Here is a 19,525-nt window from a genome sequence, read left to right as displayed (position 1 = left end):
ATCCTGATGCCGACGATCGTAGTGCTGCTTAGAGCGGTCCTGCGAGGCCAGAGTGCGTAATCGGGCGACCCGATGAGCCTCTTCAGCGCGGCAGAGGGTGCTCGAAACAGAAAGCTCGTAAAACCCCTCAATAAAATAAAAGTAGCGCCATCTCCTCTCTCCTCCTCCGGCGGCGCCGCTCCTCCTCTCGCATTTCGACCGTGGCTCCACCTACGCGGGGCGCGACCAGCGCGCGCGCTCTCCGAAGCATTCGATGAAGCCTCCGGCCTATTCGATGAAGCCAGACCTTCCTCCCAGCAGCATTGCGATTACCGGATGGTATTCTAAATAACCTCTTGCCATCCCGCTCAGTTGTGCTGCACCCGAATGCGCAGCAAGTCGGCATTTGAAACAAAAGACTTCAAAGGCCAGCGAAAAAGAAGTGCGAACCGCAGCAAAATACAGCAAAACACACGGCGATATGTGCCGCGCGCGCGCCGCCCGCCCCGCTGGAAAGGAGGAAGCCGCACGCCCAGCAAAAAAAAAAGCGCGCGCGAGCACGTGACGGCGCTCGGCCAATGAGAGGGTCAAACGACAAAGGAGAGCGCCGGAGAGGAGGCGGGCGGCAAACTTCACATGTTGGCGCTACTTTTAGTCTATTGAGGGGTTTTAAAAGCTCGGTGTCGAGAGAGAACGGCAAAATGTTGTCTTGAGAACGTCGAGGCAGACGGGCGTAGAGGAGGAAAAATAAACTATAAGAAGTTGTCTCATATATGCTTCGAGGTGTTATAGGCGTAAGTAATGAAAGGCAGCACGTCATCCCAGTTCTTATGGCGCGAGTCAACATACATCGCAAGCATGTTCGTCAGTGTCCGGTTTGTACGTTCAACGAAGCCATTTGTCTGGGGATGGTACGGCGTAGAGTGATGCAACTGGCAGGTACAATAGCGCAGGAGCTGTTCCACAACATCTGCCGTAAACTGGCGGCCTCGGTCACTGATAATTACACGAGGAGGCCCATGACGGAGGACGACCGCGTGAAGAAGAAAGAACGAGACGTCAGCGACGGTGGCGGAAGGGATGGCGGCAGTTTCACAGTAACGCGTGAGATGATCAACGCACACGATGACCCAGCGATTGCCTTTGGACGAGCGGGGAAACGGGCCGAGTTTGAAGCGGCAGCAGCGACTGTCTGATGGCTTCGACTCTCGTGAAACTTAGTTCAAGGATCGATAGTTGAATATCTACATTTGTTTTTTACTTTTTTGGCGCGCGCATTTTTGGTTGTTATGAGTACGCCCCGAAGCTTCGCAATGCCATTTCCTGGGAGAATGTTTTTGCAGATCGACGATGCGCAATCACGTGACACATGGGTGACGTAGCCTACACGTCACGTACGCATATCTCGCGGAGTCTTTCTTTCTTTTTTTTTTTCCTTGTAAGAGGAAGCGCTCGCGGCAGTTTTGTTGAGGGGCTTTAGTTTTGTCCACGCCATGGCTCCTCCTCCAACACAGTCTTCTCCCCTCCCCCATGGCTTCAAGCAGTAAACAGAATTTTACTCCCCCGGGGGAATGAGTGAGCGCAGATTTTGTGCGTTCGCAGTCTTTTGCTTTCGTTATCTTTCTTCCGGTGGTCTGGCGGGGTTAGAGCTGGTATTCGAAGCGACGCAGGGACTTCCGAGTCGCGAGTCTGCTTCTTCCCAGCGCGCTGCAGGGATTGTGAGTTTGCTTCCTCACTACAATGAAAACGTGCAAGAGTACTGACTTTATGCGGGGCCTCAGATATATTGATTACCTGCGCATGAGTTATTTGCACACACGCGCGCCCACACACATGCAGTTTTTTAGTGGCAAAAAGCAAATAACTTTACAGCATCTTGCGGCGCGTAAACGTTGATGTTTGGAATTAAGCAGTGAAATTATACAAGATGTTACTTAGCTTACGGATACGTCACATTATATATATATATATATATATATATATATATATATATATATATATATATATATATATATATATATATATATATAGTTGTTGTATGTACATAATTGAGGCGCAACTCTTAAGGTGCAAAAGCGGCTGATTGAGCCAGGTAAACGACAGCAAATCTTCAGCACTCCCTTCGCTGCCTCTCAAGCCAAACCAGCCCATACCTCACAGCTAGTGAAAAGGAAAAAGGAAGCAAGCGTGCATACTGCTTTACCGAGGGCAGCTCCAAGCCGTCACTCGTTTGAAACCACGCTGTCTACGTTGTCTAGCCTGCCCGCCCCTAAAGCCCCTTTATTGAGGGGCTTTACCCGCCCCTCCTTTCAACCTCTCTCTACTAATAGGAAAAAAAAATACAGAAGAAAGCATGCGGACGGCTAGATGCTCTCCCTCCGCCAGCTCGAAGCCGCGCTCCGACGGCCAAGCGCTTTTCTCGCTGCCCCAGTAAAATAAAATGAAAAACAACAACAAAAAACAAAACAAAAAAAAAACGTCGCCAGGACACGCAGAAGTGACGTAGTAGCTCTACGTCACTTTTGTGTCACGTGATTGCGCGTTCACGACCGGCAAAAATACCCTCCCCCATTTCCTCCGCTTTTACAGACCGGAAACAGAGCAAAGAGCACCGGGCTGACGGCTCTCGCAAAGATGCATGCATGGTGCACATGGAAGAATTGCATTGATCAAGCTTGTAATTGATTCGTACAGGAGAATTGGGTTGCTGCTCTCAGTAAAGCTTTGCTGAGAAAAGATGTGTGGGGGGGGGGGGGGGGGGTGCAGGTGGCAGGAATTCCGAGATAAATATGTGACTGATATTGTTAAGGTTTATTTACAGGGCGGTTCTCCACCTTAGTCTGATGTGTTAACCAATAGATGGTGAGCTTCCTCTTCTTCCACTTCTATTCCGGAGAGCCTCTTTTTGCACTTCGTTGTTCTCTTCTATTCACATGCCTGACATTCCTGACATTCGCATGCCTGCAGAACCACCCTGTAAATAAACCTTAACAGTGTGGTGGAAGGTGGTGCAACGATCACCACGGATTCCTCTCTACCTCGTTCGAACCGACGACTCGCTGGGCTTCCCCCTTTGACCGCCACAATGATCCAAGACGGCGACGCACGGCAGCAGCGGCACCCGCATGGCAGCATTACCGTGAGCCGCGGACCTTTTCTGGCAAGGCTGGCGAAGACGTGGATAACTGGCTCACCATTTACCAGCGGGTGAGCAAGTACAATCGCTGGAATGCCACTGTATAATGCTGGCAAATGTTTTTTTTTTTTTTTCTTGGACTCCACAGCCCTGACATGGTTTGAGTACCATGAAGCGTCCATAACGAGCTGGGATCGTTTTTAAGAGGAGATTCGAAATTGTTTCGGGGATACCACGGCAAAACGGAAATGCGCTGAGCAGACTTTATTCCAGCGAGCCCAAGGGCCTGGTGAAACATGCACAATGTACATAGAAGAGGTCCTAAAACTCTGCAAAGCGGTGAATCGATCATGTCTGACGAAGACAGAGTTGACCACCTCTTAAAGGGCATCGCGGTGGACGTATATAACTTTTTAATTACAAAAGAAAACTTAGATTATCAAGCACTATCGTACGTTCGAAACTTTAAAGCTGCGTCGCATAACCCCGAAATTCGGCCGTCTGCCTAACGTGACCACTGTTGCAAGCGTGGATTCTCACGAGCATTCACATGAGCCTCCGCATTTGGCCGACATGATTCGCCAAATTGTCCGTGATGAGCTCTCCCGCCATCAAGATGTGAACCGCAGTGCAACCCCCTGTGATAGCTGCTCCCTGCAGGCAGCTCCCATCCAGCGCTCTTCTTGGTGTTTACCGCTCCTCCTCCCGTCCGTGACCACCGAAACGACTCATATGGCCCTACTCCCCTAGCTCGTTCCCACTACAGGGCGCCATGTGTAAACAGTTTCAAGTGCGTATAGACTATTTTTACTTTGGTGAATCATCATTTTTTATACAAGCTGTGAAACAATGGCTCTATGTTAAGTCAGATTTCTTGGATGTCTCGAGTCTGAAAATAAACTATCATGCTCTGTGTAAACATTTATTGATTGTATTTTGCCACTGCAAATGTCTATGTGCGTGATATGTGCATGCTATAAATTCCAATGCATTTGAAAACAATGAACTTTCTAAGAGAATAAATATCCTGTTCAAATGCTGAATACTTGTTCCTCTCACTGTGCCAATTCATTTCTGCTTAGTTATTGTTATACATGCTAACAAAGATGCTTTCTTAATGCATATACTTGCAGCATGTGCACCCATTTTTTTTCGCACCTTTCCTACAGTGTCCTTTGCACCCTTCTTGTAAATGCACCCTTACCATAGGGTGTGCCTGCCCAAATAGGGTGCAATACAGTGCCTCACCCTTTTTTCCACCCTTTAGGGTGAGATACTGCCAAATAGGGTGCTCTAAGGGAGCGCTATGGGGTGGAAACCCATGCCGCACCCTTTTTTGCACCCCTAAAGGTGAGATTCTGTTTAGTGTGCACCTCCTCCGCAACAACCCCAGCGGCTGGACTTTGCTGATCGCTGCGATCCTGTTACCGCGAGGACTATTATTTGGACCGTGCTCGTAAACCACCTGTCTGTTACCGCTGTGGTATGCTTGGCCACATATCCAGATTCTGCCGCCGCCTGAACCCGCCACCACGCTACCAGCGCCAATGGTGGAATCGCCGTTCTACCGTGAGTCCAGAAGTCCGTGACCCGACCTATCCACCTCCTTCGGGCTCCTACCGTTACGTACCACCACGCAACGACTCGCCAGTTTCTGATCGCAGCCCGACTCCTCCTGCCCGCCGCTCCCGACAATCGCCTTCTCCCCGCCGTTCTTCTCCGCCACCGGGAAACTAGCGTGTGCGGCCGATGGAGGTGCGGTCGCCAGGTCATCGATATTGCCAATTCCTCTACCGGTCGCTATGCTGAAGAACCGCTTGGAAGTGTTAGTGGATGGTGTTTGTGTTATGGCCTTAGTGGATACGGGTGCTACAGTTTCCGTGATGAGCTTAGATTTTAAGAACCATCTCGGCCGCAAAGTTATGTTTGGTTGGGATAGAACTGTTATATTTCGAGGTGTAGGGGGAGAATCGTTGGTTCCGCTTGGTATTTGTTATGTAAATGTAGCGATGGCTGGACACGAGTTTAGAACTGAATTTACGGTGCTCCCTCGCTCTACGCACAACGTTATTCTAGGAGTTGACTTTACAGTGTGGCGCAACTCTACTTCAACAGTGGCGAGATATCAATAAGCCCCAGCGTTCGATCGGCCCTCATAGAAGAATCGCCGCGGGCTGTCCAAGTGCTCTCTGTCTTCGAGGATACCGTCGTTCCGGCGATGTCCGCCATCTTCGTCCCAGTTGTGTCTTCGGGCGCGGTTCCCAATGCCTTCGACGCTCTGGTGGAACCCGCTTCCCTTTCCGGAGAGCCTCTTTTTGCACTTCCTTGTTCTCTTCTGTTCGCATGCCTGACACACACACACACACACACACACACACACACACACACATATATATATATATATATATATAGTTCCCAGCGATGAAAAGTCTAATGACCTGTTGGAAATTCCATTCATTAGGAACACCTTTTCCTACTGGCACGCAGGCATTTGCTTAAACTAGTTGCGATTAGCCATGCCTTTGTATACAACCTGGGCCCAGCACAGCTACAAGGGAGCAACAGCAGCAGTCCGATTACGTGCACTGCAGGACCTCTAATCTCTAAGTGTAGAAAGCTGGACTAGTTGGTTTCTAGCACAATTGTGAGACATTCTTCCAACACATGCAAAAAATTAGGCTAATGGCTTAGCTCTGCTATGCCTAAATACACGTAGCAAAAAGCTGCTGCTGCTGACTAGCGGCTGCAGCGGCGGCCATAGCACGTCGTTCAGCTTCTTGGCGACGTCTTTTCGCTAGCCATTCCTCACGTTGTTCTGTGTTTCGACTGCATGTTTCACCTTGGCTCAATCTTTCTTCCGCAGCGGCCAACTGCCCGGCGACTACCTCAGGATCAGAAGAAGTTAATTTCTCCAGTCTTCTGTGCCGTTCAGCAGCAGCTAAACTCTCCTTGGCTTCCATGTCAAGCGCGTCCATCTGTTCTCTGTCGAGTGCATTATACACGCGGCGCACCCTCCTCGTGCATGCGCAGTAGCGTGCGACGCAGCTGCTGTAAACACGGCTCCGGCTGAAGGTCACGCATCGGAGAAGAGAGCACGCACGCCGGCGGCGACGGGCTGTGGCGAAGAGACGATGCACCTGCGCTTTGCGTGACATCACTTGGTTTTCGCGCATGCGCATAACTCACCTCCAAGACTCACGCGAAACTCTGCTCTGCCTTGCGTAGTGTAGCTTTTCGCTACAAAACATGGACAAAGTTAGAGAGAAGGCCGGCGCTCGTGTGTCTCTTCTAATTTTGTCCGTGTTTTTGCGTGTACTGGAAGAACGCCTCCAATTTCGTTCCTTCAGTTAAACCTCCTAATCTCACTTTACGGTGCCTGGCCCTATAGCAACACTTGACTGAATCCCATTTCTCAACATTTTCTCAACATTAACCCATACACAGTAACTACAACAGAACACTGCAACAACTTGGGGCAACATATTTATTTACAGGGGTTGGCAGCCTTGGTCAGTCGAGGAAAAAGATGTTCTGGAACTGGCTGGCGCATAGCCTCTTCACTTCATCTGCCAAAACATAAGCGAAGAATTACTTTAAAGAGAAATGCAAGCAGCATCATGCAAAGAACATGCACCACTCTGGAGTACTTGCACTGCCCAGCAGACTTCATTTATTCATGTACCTCCATTGCATTCAGGGGCCATTAAGTGACATGACAAGGCACCATCATCAAAATAGTCATCAGCAATGACAAGATGATCGTCAAGGTAAATGTGGAAAAGTCAAGTAAGAAGACAGTAAGCAGATATGTAGCCTCAACACAGACAACTTGTCAACAGCAAATTGAAACAAATAAAGAGTAGAAAAGCAGGAATAGAATCTTTACACTTCAGCCCACAGGTGCTGCATCAGCAGAACTGGAAAAATGCTGTCAGCCACTGAGACGACACTTTCTAGTAGTCTGTTCTACTGTTTTATTGTTTGCGGAAAAACGACAATTGGTTACAAATGTATGGCAAGCTAATTCACATATTTTTCAACTGTGGTCTTTTCATGGAGAGATAAATATAGGCGATTATAAAGATTGTGATCAACTGAAACCTTTTCCCACGCTATTTACTTTAGCAATGTAAACCTAGGTATGGAATGGCATGTTCTAGTGGGGGCCAAGAAAGCGCTTTCTTAGTCAAAATTATTAAAAAGGAATTAGTCAAAAAATGTTCAGCACTATTGTGAGCAGGTTTTAATTTATTAATAAGTGCAGTGGAATTAGGGTCCCAGACTGCAGCGGCATATGTAAAACAAAGTTTCTTTAACATCACGAGGGGCAATCCTGAAATGGTGCTTGATGAAACTAAGTGCATGGCCAGCTTTCATAGATATTCTCTGTTTATTCCATGTTAGGCTTGAAGAAAAAATGACACCAAGGTATTTAATGCAAGGTATCATATAAGTAACATATTGCCTCCATATTTGTGCCTTTTCTGCTCAACAGGATATAGTCACATTTTAAAAGTTTCATGTTCCATTTCTGGCACCATGATGTGATGTGATGTATATCTGTTTGTAGTTCAGCAGCATCAGCCTGTATGGATATACTGGTTCTGTATAGGACGCAATCATCAGCACACAATCGGATATGAAAGATGTCATTTAAATAGATTAGAAAAAGTAGTGCTAAAACTAAGCCTCGAGGTGCCCCAGGTGTTGATTAAAGCTGTCTGGCAGTCATCAGGTAAATGTTCTTCAATCCACTTAAAAACAGAGGCACATAGACCAAAGTATGAAAGTTTAAGAAGGAGGAGAGAGTGCAATACGGTATCGAAAGCATTTTTAAAACCTAATAAAACATAGTCGATTTGCATGCCGGAATCGAACGCAGAAAATATGTTGCTGTTGGGTGACACAGGCTTTAAAAAGCAGCCCTGAAACCATGTCAAATGTAAGGAAAAAAATAGTCAGCCCGCAAGTGATGCATTATGTTGATGTAGATGATGTGTTCCAAGGCTTTGCAACTCGCACAAGGGGCGTTGGTCTATAATGCAAGGCAACAACGACTCGTTTTATATGCTGGCACTATACTCACTGTTTTTCATTCTAAAGGCAAGTGACTTGTTTTCAAAGACAACCAGGAACCTGGCTATGCTTGTCGCACATGGGATGAAATCTGGACCAGAGGCTGAGTTGAGCTTTAGATCAGTGAGCAATTTCCTCACTCCTTCATAGGTTGCGAAGATCCTAGACATCGAGGGTAGGTTGTAGTTTGGTGGATCTGGGTGGAGTAAAGGTGTGGGAGTAGAAGAGGAAATGGGCTAAGGAAATGATTGTTGTGATATGTCACAAAGGGGTGGAAGCAGGCTTGAACGTTCTGGAGCAGCTCAGTGAGCAGCCATGCCATCTAGGAGCAGCTTTGAAGCAGTAAAAGGAGAATTGGAGTATTATGTTTTCAAGCATATTCCTTGTGTCAAACACCTTTAATAATTGTAATTTTCCAATTGTGATGCACAAAACAACATTCAACATTCAGTGCTTTCCTGTCTACACCCGGTTCTATGATGAAATAAGACAAATGACCAGAACCTGTAAAGGTGTCTAAAAATGTGTGTGGCACTTTGGACCACTAAGTGTGATAAGGCCTTTGTTTGAAACTTCATTGATAACTGGTTTCACTGCATTTGCTTCTGTAGGCTGTGTGGTGCGGAGTTGGAGGAAGTGCCAAATTAAAGGTGCCGCACGAACACCTGGACTGGTATGATGCAATAGCTCAAGCTACCAGCCAGTATATAAAGCCTCGCTTTAACCGAGCCATAGGAACCTGCCTGCGTGGCCTAAGGATAACGTAAATGCAAGGTTCTTGACAGGCTCATTCGTGACGTCACCATTTTGCCAGCTGGGGTGTCATATCTGACCGTAAAAGCAGTTTCGGTTTCGATTTGCTGTTTTTTCTTAAAAATAGTTCTATAATTGGAATTTCTAAAAACGTTTTTTTGTGCTGCAATCAGTACACACCGAGGAATGTACGATCAAAAGCAAAAAATGATGAAAAAAACCACCGGAGTTGCCCTTTAAAGGAGTATAACACATGTGTTTTTTGTTTCGGGATTTTTGCTTTAAACGATCCACGATGGTCCAAAACAGGGGGACTGCGACCCAAAAAGCTCCAATACGCCTCAATAAATTATTTATCAGGGCATTACTCATGACCAGTTTCGGCTTCGAGCTCTCCGAGCAAGAGTGCGCCACACGAGCACCTCCTGCTGGCAAGACTGGTGACACGTACGTACACAATCTAATGGCGTACTGGTTATAACGAAATTGTAAAATGTCCGTGATTTTTCGTTACATTCAGGTTTCCGTTAGATGCAGTTTTCGCGTGAAGACCCAAAACAACAATATAGAACGAAAACCAAATTAAGAATTGATGTAAGGGAAACCACCTTGAAAGCATTAACAATGAATCAGAATTATTTGAAGTCACAGAAGCAAAGTCACAGCGTGACCGCGGAGGCAGCCTCCACCTCCTCTGCGGCTCCGGCGACAAATCTACGAGGGAGCGGAGAAAGCAGGGAAGAAGAAATCAGTCTAGAGGAGCGCGCGCGTTGCCGCTTTCGCACCGCGCACCATGCCGTACACGCTCGCCCACCGCTGTAGGCCAAGGCATGGTTTCCAAGATCACCCGCCCCACCAGCACGTGCGCGGGGGTGATCTCGGAGGCCATGGCCAAGGAAACAGACTCTGCCTTGCGTCACTAGCGCGCTCTACTGTTCCTGTTACTGACGCTCGGGAGCCCGTGAGGAACCGCGTCGCGTGGCAGTGATGAACACGCGCTGCTCGCCCCTTGTCTTTTTTTTTTTTTTTGTTATTTTTTGCAGCGTGAACTATTGTAGTGACATGTTCCGACAGCGAAAGCAGCGGAGACTGCTGCGTCTGCCACGATGATGTGGCACATTGTATCAACGGCGGTCTCGCTCGTTGCTATAGTAGGCGTTCCTCTCTTCAGCTTGTGTTTTATCACCCTGAAACTTGCGAGGTTCTACCAAATTTCCACTAATTCGGCACTAGCTAAGAGACGGTCGGTGCCGCAAGTTCGTTATACCAAGGTCAACCGCCGCGACATGTTCGTTACATGGAGAAAACTCCATGTAACGAACATGTCGCGGCATCGGGGAATTGAAAAACTTTGTAATGTCGAGGAATTCGCTACATGGAGGTTCGTTACATAGGGATTTAACTGTATACGGGCAGCATTTTTCGTCTGCTTGCGATCGCACGCGCGAGAAAATATCGTCGTCGAGCGTAGCATAATTACGTCTCCGACGTTGTTTCGCCCGAAGGCGCGGATGTTATTGACATTGCCGAGCACTTTGATTTCGACCTGCTCGCCAGCGACTCAAGGGAAACAGCAGGAACCAACAACAGCTACGAAAGCTTGGCAGTTGGCATGTAGGAAATATCAGCTGGTTAGACATGTTGAAAAAAGGTACTGATTACTCTGAAGATGCTGCTCTCTCAGCCCAGCTTGCTGGCACTGTGAGCTTCAAGCAGGCGTCAAAAAAAAAATTGTTTCGGCAGTAAAAAAAATTAAAAAATGCCCGATCAGACACCATCAGCCACTGTGACCTGCTACTGCGCTAAAGATGCCCATGCTCACGCTTGCTCACGCGCTGATTGGTCTCAATGCGGCTGGCCTGAGTGGCGTCGTCCAAGCATGTGGCACGCTGTCAAGGCGATCTGGGCATACAAAGCCATTGCCACCACGATCGGCTCCGACGGCCTTCGCTATCGGTAATCTATCACGGATCCCTGTTTATTCGCGTGCATAACAATTCCGTACAAAGGACCATGAATAACGAATAAATTGGGAGGATTCTTTGACCAATACGGAGGCGATGGTAGAGTGATTATAGCGATACAAGCGAGCTTTTTTTTCTTCCACATCCACTTTGGTTCGGAGTTCCCGGGTTCGAACCCGACCGCGGCGGCTGCGTTTCGATGGAGGCGAAACGAAGAGGCGTCGTGTGCTGTGCGATGTCAGCGCACGTTAAAGATCCCCAGGTGGTCGAAATTACTCCGTAGCCCTCCACTACGGCTCCTCTTTCTCTCTTTCCACTTTCATTCCCACCTTCCTCCCTTCCCTTACGGCGCGGTTCGGGTGTCCACAGAGCAAGTGTGACAGTTACTGCGCCTTTCCCTTCCTGTGAACCAATTTATTATTATTATTATTATTATTTGCTGCTGCTGCCCAGTGCGACTCACCTGGCGTCTGCTAGCTCCGCTGCTGAAGGCGTCTTGCCAATCAAGAATATATTTTTTGCGATAGGCTTCCCAGTAAAGCGGCACGAAAGTCCAACGTTTATTACAGCGTTAGCCCATTCTGAAGCGCCGTCCGCTGCCACTTCGATGTGAAACCAGCTAGGCCCAGTGACGTCTAGGGCAGGCGGAGAGCAGCGACACAGTTCACGTCTCCCGTTGCGCCAGCGGGCGGCGCCGTTGCCGAAAGCTACGCACTTGTGCACCAGGTTCAATTTGCACGAGTGCGGCGTCAATGAAACGAGTAAATAAATTGTGCTTCCCCGTTTTGGAGTCAGATCTGTGTGTCCGTGCGCGCATACAAAGTATACCCAAGCAATGAGCTTGAAAAACACGCCGACCGCAAAATCGATGCCAAGTGAAGTAGTTGTAACATGCAGCAACGAAGACAGTGTAGAAAGCCATCGAGTCAAGCGAGCAGAAGCGCAGAGCTTTCCCTGGGGTGCCCAGTCGACACAGACAGGGCAGACACGGTGAGCTATCCTGTGTCGTCACTGCTCTTTGCTCTGCTGTCTCCACGTTACAGTTGTTTGATGACGTCATGTTGTTTACCTATGTACACGTTTTCGTCACAGACATGTCACTGTCGATGGGTTTTGAAAAACAGTCTTCGCCTGGCTTGTATTTAAAATCTAATTAAAATATGTTCGCTGCAAAATGAGACATTGGGATTACTTAGGGAGCATCTCTGTATAACCAGGAAAGCAACTGTATTCCTTTCAAAAATTGGTGTCTATATTCCTTTAAGGGTCAGTGTGAGCTATTTGTGAGGTGCGAAAACCAAACAATCACTTCATCATCGATAGCTGTCAAGGATAACAGCCAAAAAGTTTCGATGCTCCTGGGGTGGAAATGGCTAGAATGCCTAAAGCTTGATTGGCTGGAAATTGGCCAAACTACGGCTGAAGATTGGCTGCGAGCGCTGCAAAAGAGCTAGGAGGAGGAATAACTTTATTTAGTGTCTGGCAGGGTTTAACGCGACCTAGGTCTCCCCGAGATCTTGCCTCTTCGCCGGCATGAGGACCTGCTGCACGGCCCAGAGCTACCCTTCCATATTTACGGATGAACTAGGCACCATACAGAAGATTAAAGCAAAGATAGTGCTGAAAGCTGATTGTGGCCCAATTTTCTGCCATGCTAGACCTGTTCCATTTGCTCTTCGAAAGCAGGTAACAGACTAGCTGAATGGAATGATAGAAAAGGAAATTCTTTACCAAGTCTCGCACAGTGACTGAGAAATGGCGTTAGTGGTTGTCTTGAAAAGCGACAGTAGTCTCAGATTGTGTGGGGATTACAAAATGACCGTAAACCCAGCCATGAAAATCGATCATTATCCCTTACCCAGGTCGGAGGACCTGTATTCATTAAGTGCCGGAGCAAAGTGTTTTGTGTTCATGCCCGCAGATCAACAAGTGCCTCTCACACCCGAGTCAGCCATTTTTGACCATTAATACCCACTTGGGTCTTTTTGAGTTTCAGCAACTCTCCTATGGGGTGGCCAGTGCCCCAGCAATTTTGCAGTCGATGATTGGTGTGGTGCTGAAGGGCATTCTGCACGTCAGATGCTACAATAATGATGTAATCATGGTGGGGTCTTATACAGTAGACTGCCAAACACTCGAACATGTCTTGGACAGGTTGTGTGAGCATGATATCGCGCTGAAAACAGCCAAATGTCGTTTCTTTCAAAACAGTGTGACATACTTGGACCACACCGTGACCGCCGAGAAAATTTATCCCACAGAGGCCAACAAGACGGCCATTTTGAAAGCACCCCAGCCCACCACAGTGATGGAACTGAAGGTTTATTTAAGCATGCTGAACTTCTATTCTAAGTTCCTAAAGAATGGCTCCACCATCGCATAGCCGCTGCAATGGCTACTAAGGAAGGTTCAAAAACGGTCATGGACGCAGGAATGCAGTCGGGCTTTTACTGCGACAAAACAGCTGCTTGCTAGCAGCCAGCTACTGACATTTTATGCTACAGATAAGCCGATAGCAATGCTTTGTGACACGTCAGCATATGGTTTGGGGCTGTTCATCTTCCATGCAATGGCTGACAGCGAAGAAAGGCCGATTGCGTTCGCATCCAGAACGCTCACAGCAGCTGAGAAAAGGTATGCGCAGTATGAGCGTGAAGCATTAGCTTAGATTATTGGGCTTGAAAAGTTTCATCGCTACCTGAATGGTAGAATTTTCACAATCTAACAATCTACACAGACCAGCCGCTACTAGGCATTCTTGGGCACGAGAAACCAATGCCCATGTTAGCCACAGTGCAAATGCAGCAGTGGGCTATGATACTGGCCACATACTAGTACTGTCTGACGTACGGCCGGGGAAAAGATGTTCAAGTGGCCGACGCCCAGATAACCGCAGCCTGTCACTACTCAGGAATGTCTCGCGGTGTTCCAATGCCTTCCAATAACTGCCGATAATAAGGCAAACCCTCTCTCGTGAGGCAGAGCTCACTTTGAACGGTTGGCCTAGACAGCACACAGATGAACTCTTGGTCTATTATAGGTGTCGTGACGAGCTTTCAACTGGAAAAGGGGTACCTAACCTGGGGTATTAGAGTGGTGATTCTGGAAGAAATGAGGGATCGCGTACTGAACTTGTTGCATGAGGAACATCCAGGCACTAATCACATGAAGATGCTGGCTAGAAGTTTCGAATGGTGGCCTAGCATTGAGCTGGCGATTGAGCAACCCGTAGCAAGGTGCTAAATCTGTCAAGCGGTTCAGCCAGCCACCCAGCTCGTACCACTGCGTCCTTGGAACTACACGGTAAAACGTTGGTCACGTGTGCATGTAGATTTTGCCTCCAAGGGTTCTCATGTGTTTCAAGTGTTAGTCAATTCATTTTCTAAATGGGTCCAAGTGTGGCTGATGTCGTCAACAACCACCTCCAAAATGGTTGAGAAACTCCACAATAGCTTTGCAGCTTGTGACTTGCCCGAGGTTCTAGTTTGGTTCTTCACTCTGATCTCATCTCTGGTAAGCTCATTTGAGCGCCTTGTTTTCAGATCCGGGATAGGGGCGGTGCAGCGGTAGTTGCGGCTGGTCAGGTCTGGGCAGGCAGATGGTCCCGGCGTACGGATGGCATCGATGCTCCAAGGCAAGGACGGGAAATACGTACACCGCACCTCCAACAAGCAGGAGGTGGACAAGATGCTTACTAAAGACATCAAACATCACAGAGGCCTCGTCAAGCCCTTAAGCCCCACCAGTCGTCCTTGTTAAGAAGGACGGAAGTTGGCGATTCTGCATTGATTACCGGCACCTCAATGGCATCACGAAAAAGGACGTGTATCCTCTCCCAAGAATCGATGACACTTTGGATCGCCTTTACGGAGCCAATTTTTTCTCTTCGATCAACTTTCGATCCAGGTATTGGTAAATTGCTGTCGATGACAAAGACAGTGAAAAAACCGCATTCGTCACACCGGACGGAGTGTATCAGTTTAAGGTGGCGGTCCCACTCCAGCGGTGAAGAGACGACATTTTTGGCGATATTCATACGCCTACTGCGCCTCACTAGTTTAGTTTATAAATTAAACTTCAATATATTTGTAAAGTTTATTTCCTCTCCGTTCTAATGGTGCATTTGGTTTATAAATAGCTGCAACGATGTTTAAGCTGTCAAGGAAAACACAAAGGTAAGAAACGGCTTTTCAGCTCTACTTGCCTCGGGAAAAGCAAAATTGTGCAAAATATTTTGCACCTAGGGAAACACCGTTCGGGATGTTTTCAGATTAGATGTTAATAAACAAAGTTAAGCATTTTTATTACTGTGTATCGCATAGTTTATTAGCCACGCGCCTGTGAAAAGTGTATAAAACAGGTAATTATACATACAATAACTTTTAAGATACGCATTCTGCTGCGGAGATTTTTTGCACAGTAGAAGGTCGTACATAGTTCGCTTTTTCCTGAAAATATCATCTGTCTGCTTCATTTAGTGTAAACATTATTTGTGATCAAAGTTTGCATTTTTTGCAAAATGGCTAAAAGTAAATGCTAAACTGTTCAAGTAATAAGCTCTTATCTGTGTTGAAACTTCGCGTGGAAAAACTTTACACCTCGCTGTCAGAGGATAAGCATCGGTTTTGTTCTACGACTCTCGAGGAATGTGCACTGCCAGGATGATTTCAGCTAATTTTTTCGTGGTTCACTTGAAGCGCGCGAGCTCTTCATGAAATATTTTAAGCATGATTGAAATGCTCCATGGCTTGTTTGTTTCTGGCGAATATAACTTAAAGGTTCGGGCTTTCGTTCCTTTATTCAACCGGTAACAATTATCAACTAAAAAGTGTACAAAAAGCAAATAATAGTGAAATAACAGAGCCACGTGTGATAAACGTAGTAGGTAGCGCCATCTATGAAATTTCATGTGCACTAAAATGTCACAGTTCAGAAAAATTACGAGGATGGCGCCACAAACACTCTGAATCGAGGGGTATTTACGAGAGGGTATTGTGCTTCTACAACGTTTTCCCTCTGCCCTTTCCTTTCCATCGGGCGGGAGAGGTAAACACTGGCGAGTCGCGTCGAGTGGTCAGGTCGAACTGAGGTGCAGGTGCTTCGCGCACTCAGGTGCTTCGCGCATGCGCAGTAGCGCTACTTGAAAATGGTCCCTTAACAAATGTACACTTGCTTGCTTTGAGATTTATTTATCGCCTCGAATTAAGTGTGTCATACTGTTTGTGTGCCGAAACGTTGCCAGCTAAGGCTCTCGCGCTACTTATTTACTCTACTTACTCAGCAAGATATAATCGTGGCGGAGACATTGAATTTTTTTTCTGGTTTTGTTTTGCAGTCTTGTAGCGCCCCCCGCGCCGCGCTTTTATCACAAACAATGGCACGGCGCTGGACAAAGAAGAATTTGGCACTAAGCGTCTCAGTGCAAGCAGCGAAAAAAAAAAAAACAGTTCGAACCCGAACGCTGTCGGAGCTGGTTATTCCTCGTCTTCAGTCCAGTTCAGGCGTTCAGTCGTGTCCGACTCTTCGTGACCCTATGGACCATGTCACGCCACGCTTTCCGGTCTCTCACTATCTTCTTAACATCACATAACTTCATCTGCAGTGCCTCGAGGATGCCATCTAACCATCGCGTTCGCTGCCTACCCCTTCTCCGGCGACCCTCAACCTCGTCTTAGCTCCGCCACAAAGCTATCTTCAGATGCTCGCGGTGTTAGCATACATTGTGAGGGTGTGGAATTTAGACTTTCTTTTTTCAGTGGCAAGAAGAAAAAATATCTTCCCCTTTCTACGATAAAATGAATAGTAGGGCACGGAACTATAACACTGCATAAATTAATATAATATAATTTCAAAGAGCGTCTCCCTAGAAGAAATTGCACGAATACTTGTACTCTCTGCCACTTTACTGGTACAGATAAAACGTTTCGACAGTCTGCAATGTACAACTTGAAAACCTGAACATGCACAAGCATGCCTCTTCAACCTTCCCACTGAATTTCCTATATAGCGCAAGCAGTGCAGGCTCCAAAGAAAAGGAGAAAAAATGATATAGTGGGCAGCCGAAGATAATCACCGGCGTTTCAGTCATGTTTTTTTTTTTTTTTCCCCGAATGTTGCGTTCCGGTGATGATAGTAAAGGTGCCGCAGTAGCTGCCGGGGATGTTTTCGGTGAATGGAGAAGTAGGAAACAGCCATGTGAAGCTTCTCCAATACAAAAATGTGATGTTGAATCGGGTTTTGCCGCTGCATTTCCGTCATTCCCTTCACTAAAAATTGAAAAACAAAAAACGATGAGGCTCAACGCTGCTGAACGGAATGTCGAGCTTAGCTCAAATGAGAAAAACCACTGTAATCAAGAGTTCGACGAAATGCAGTCTGATCAGGTGGTGGCATAAAAAAATATACAGGCTCACTGATCAAGTCAAAGTTTCATGAAAACGTACTATCGTTTCGACATCCCTACAGCTTCGTTGCTCACAATGGAGAAACCAGACAAAAAGCATTCGTTTATATTTTCTTCAAATACTTTGACTTGATCAGTGGCCCTATATATATATTTGTGAGAGAAAACACTGAATTGGTTTCCCGGTTGATGCTTTTATTTGCGCTTATTTTATTTATTTTATACGTGCATGATGTCCCGTCCTCTTCCCAGCTAATTCCGCTTCGTGAAGGGGGATATACCGCGGATTGTCCGAAGCATTACGGCGTCTAGGGTAAACCGTTGATGCATTCGGCAGGGAAGCTGGTTCGGCGTTCATTCTGCTATAATGCTATACCTGCCTAGCATCGCCTGCTACCGCGCTTTGCCGCTGTGGCCGGGGGTGCGGAGCATTCGGTCTAGTTTGCCCGGGCACAGTGAAGACGGCGATGTTGCTATGGTGATGGCACTGTTTACGATTCTTAGAAAAACGCGCAACTCGCGCAAGTGAGCAACAGAGCTAATGCTCTAAAAGCCCGTCGGCAGGCAGAGCGTTTCCAAAAGAATGGGGCCCTTATCTCGAGTAAGGTAGATACCGTGTCACCCAGGCGTCCACTCATCCGCCGTCTCAACGCCCAATTTGTTGACTTATTTGAACCTTGTTTTGAAGCAACTCGACTTCCTGTGCTCTGAAAGGTATCCGATCATGTTAGCAAAAGTGACATAGAAGCGTGTGAGAATTTCGAAGCATACAAAGAATGTGCTTCCGTTTGACCACATGAAGCAAAACCGCTGTACTGCATTGGCATGGAAAAATTCACAAATTATAGCACATGCCAAATCTGACCGAACGCGATCTGATCGATGCGTCTAATCGTTTGGCATTTGCAGGAAAACATTTGGTAAGCATGGACGCTCTTGCATGGAGTAAAAATTGGGCTCTGATTATTATGTTGCAAATGTGTGAATGTACAAGTGCCACATCACGAAATTTTTTACTACCAACACATGGAGCCGAAAGGCGGGCTCAACACTAAAGTATACTTGTTGCATACGTGTGTGTGCCCTATGAAATGAGTACAATAAAGTCAGGCTCCAAGCTACAGTAGTCTACCCAATATATTGGTTCAGAAAGCGCATGCATCATCACGGGATGCTGCAGCAGGACAGGTCAGCGTCTTCCATAGCATGCTACTTTTCTCATCAGATTTCAGTGTCGAGTGAAATTCTGCAAGAGAAAAATGTTTCTAGGAGATTGATTGTTAAAATTTTATTCTAATTGCCTGAAAATACTGTGTTCCTTTAATTACACACACACACACGCACACACACACACACACACGCGCGCAAACGTACGCGCGAGCGAATAAATAAAATGAAGACTGTGGAGCATCCAACTGGGAGTGGGGAAGTGGCCGCTATAAGCGCCTACACAACTGTCCCCGTTAGGTCCTTTCTTCTGGCAACCTTCCTTTACAACCCCTTCTCCCCTTCCCCCATTTCCCACATAGTTTAGTGTGAATGCGCCTCCTCAGTGCCGAAGAGAACATGAATACATGCCGGCCTCCTGCGTGATACATAGCCTCTTGGTGGATTTCACATCTATTTCGGAATATTGATTCATCTCAGAAGGAAAAAATTGGCAGACATTCACTTATTTGCACATTGTAACTTACCAGCTCTAGTTTCCAAGATTGGACAAGCACGAACAAAAAATAAACAAGGGCGACTGTTGACTGAAGTTCAGCTAATTATAGCTACATTATCATATTTGTAATCACGTTTGATAAAGCAAATTTCTGGTGACCGCAAGAGCTGACAGCTTCCACTACAGTCAAGGAGTGTTCCGATCCCTACTATATCTATGGCATCAACAATAGGGAGGTTTAGAATATGGTACCCCTACCGGGGGTGACAGTAGGAGCACAATTCTCTATTATAGTGCACACTATTACTCTATCCCACTTACGGAATGGGTTGCCGTATTCTAAAGCTTGCTAATGATCACTCGATTGCACAGCCCTAAAGACGAGGATCAAAAGAACGCAAGACAGGCGCCAACTTCAACTAAGGTTCATTGACGAAGTCTGCAGAAATAATGCCATTCGCTTTTCCTTTTTACTCGTACTAAGATTGCACTGTGCAATCATGTTGACACCCTGTTTTCTTTGTGTTCAGTCAAGCTAGCCTACTGCA

The 19,525-nt window shown here is 46.9% G+C and overlaps 1 protein-coding gene across 5 annotated transcripts in view; it reads right to left on the bottom strand.

Moving 5' to 3' along the window:
• Window positions 1-6,585: 6,585 nt before the first annotated feature.
• The window catches only part of Ccz1 (vacuolar fusion protein CCZ1), a 107,745-nt gene continuing 94,805 nt past the window's right edge, over window positions 6,586-19,525 (bottom strand). For 2 of the 5 annotated variants that reach the window (XM_084603543.1, XM_084603546.1), the window contains one exon: window positions 6,586-6,681. In XM_084603543.1, the coding sequence (XP_084459669.1) occupies window positions 6,626-6,681 (56 nt within the window). In that variant the 3' untranslated portion in view covers window positions 6,586-6,625. Of the gene's footprint in view, window positions 6,682-18,413; window positions 18,558-19,525 lie in introns of those variants that run through there. The other 3 variants (XM_084603545.1, XM_084603542.1, XM_084603544.1) reach the window with 3 other exon arrangements.

The sequence above is a fragment of the Amblyomma maculatum genome, chromosome 5 (genome assembly GCF_055883805.1).
Source record: "Amblyomma maculatum isolate TAMU_Amacu chromosome 5, ASM5588380v1, whole genome shotgun sequence".
Lineage (NCBI taxonomy): Eukaryota > Metazoa > Arthropoda > Arachnida > Ixodida > Ixodidae > Amblyomma > Amblyomma maculatum.
Note: the sequence above shows the minus strand (reverse complement) of the source record. Positions and strands in the feature narration are given on the sequence as shown.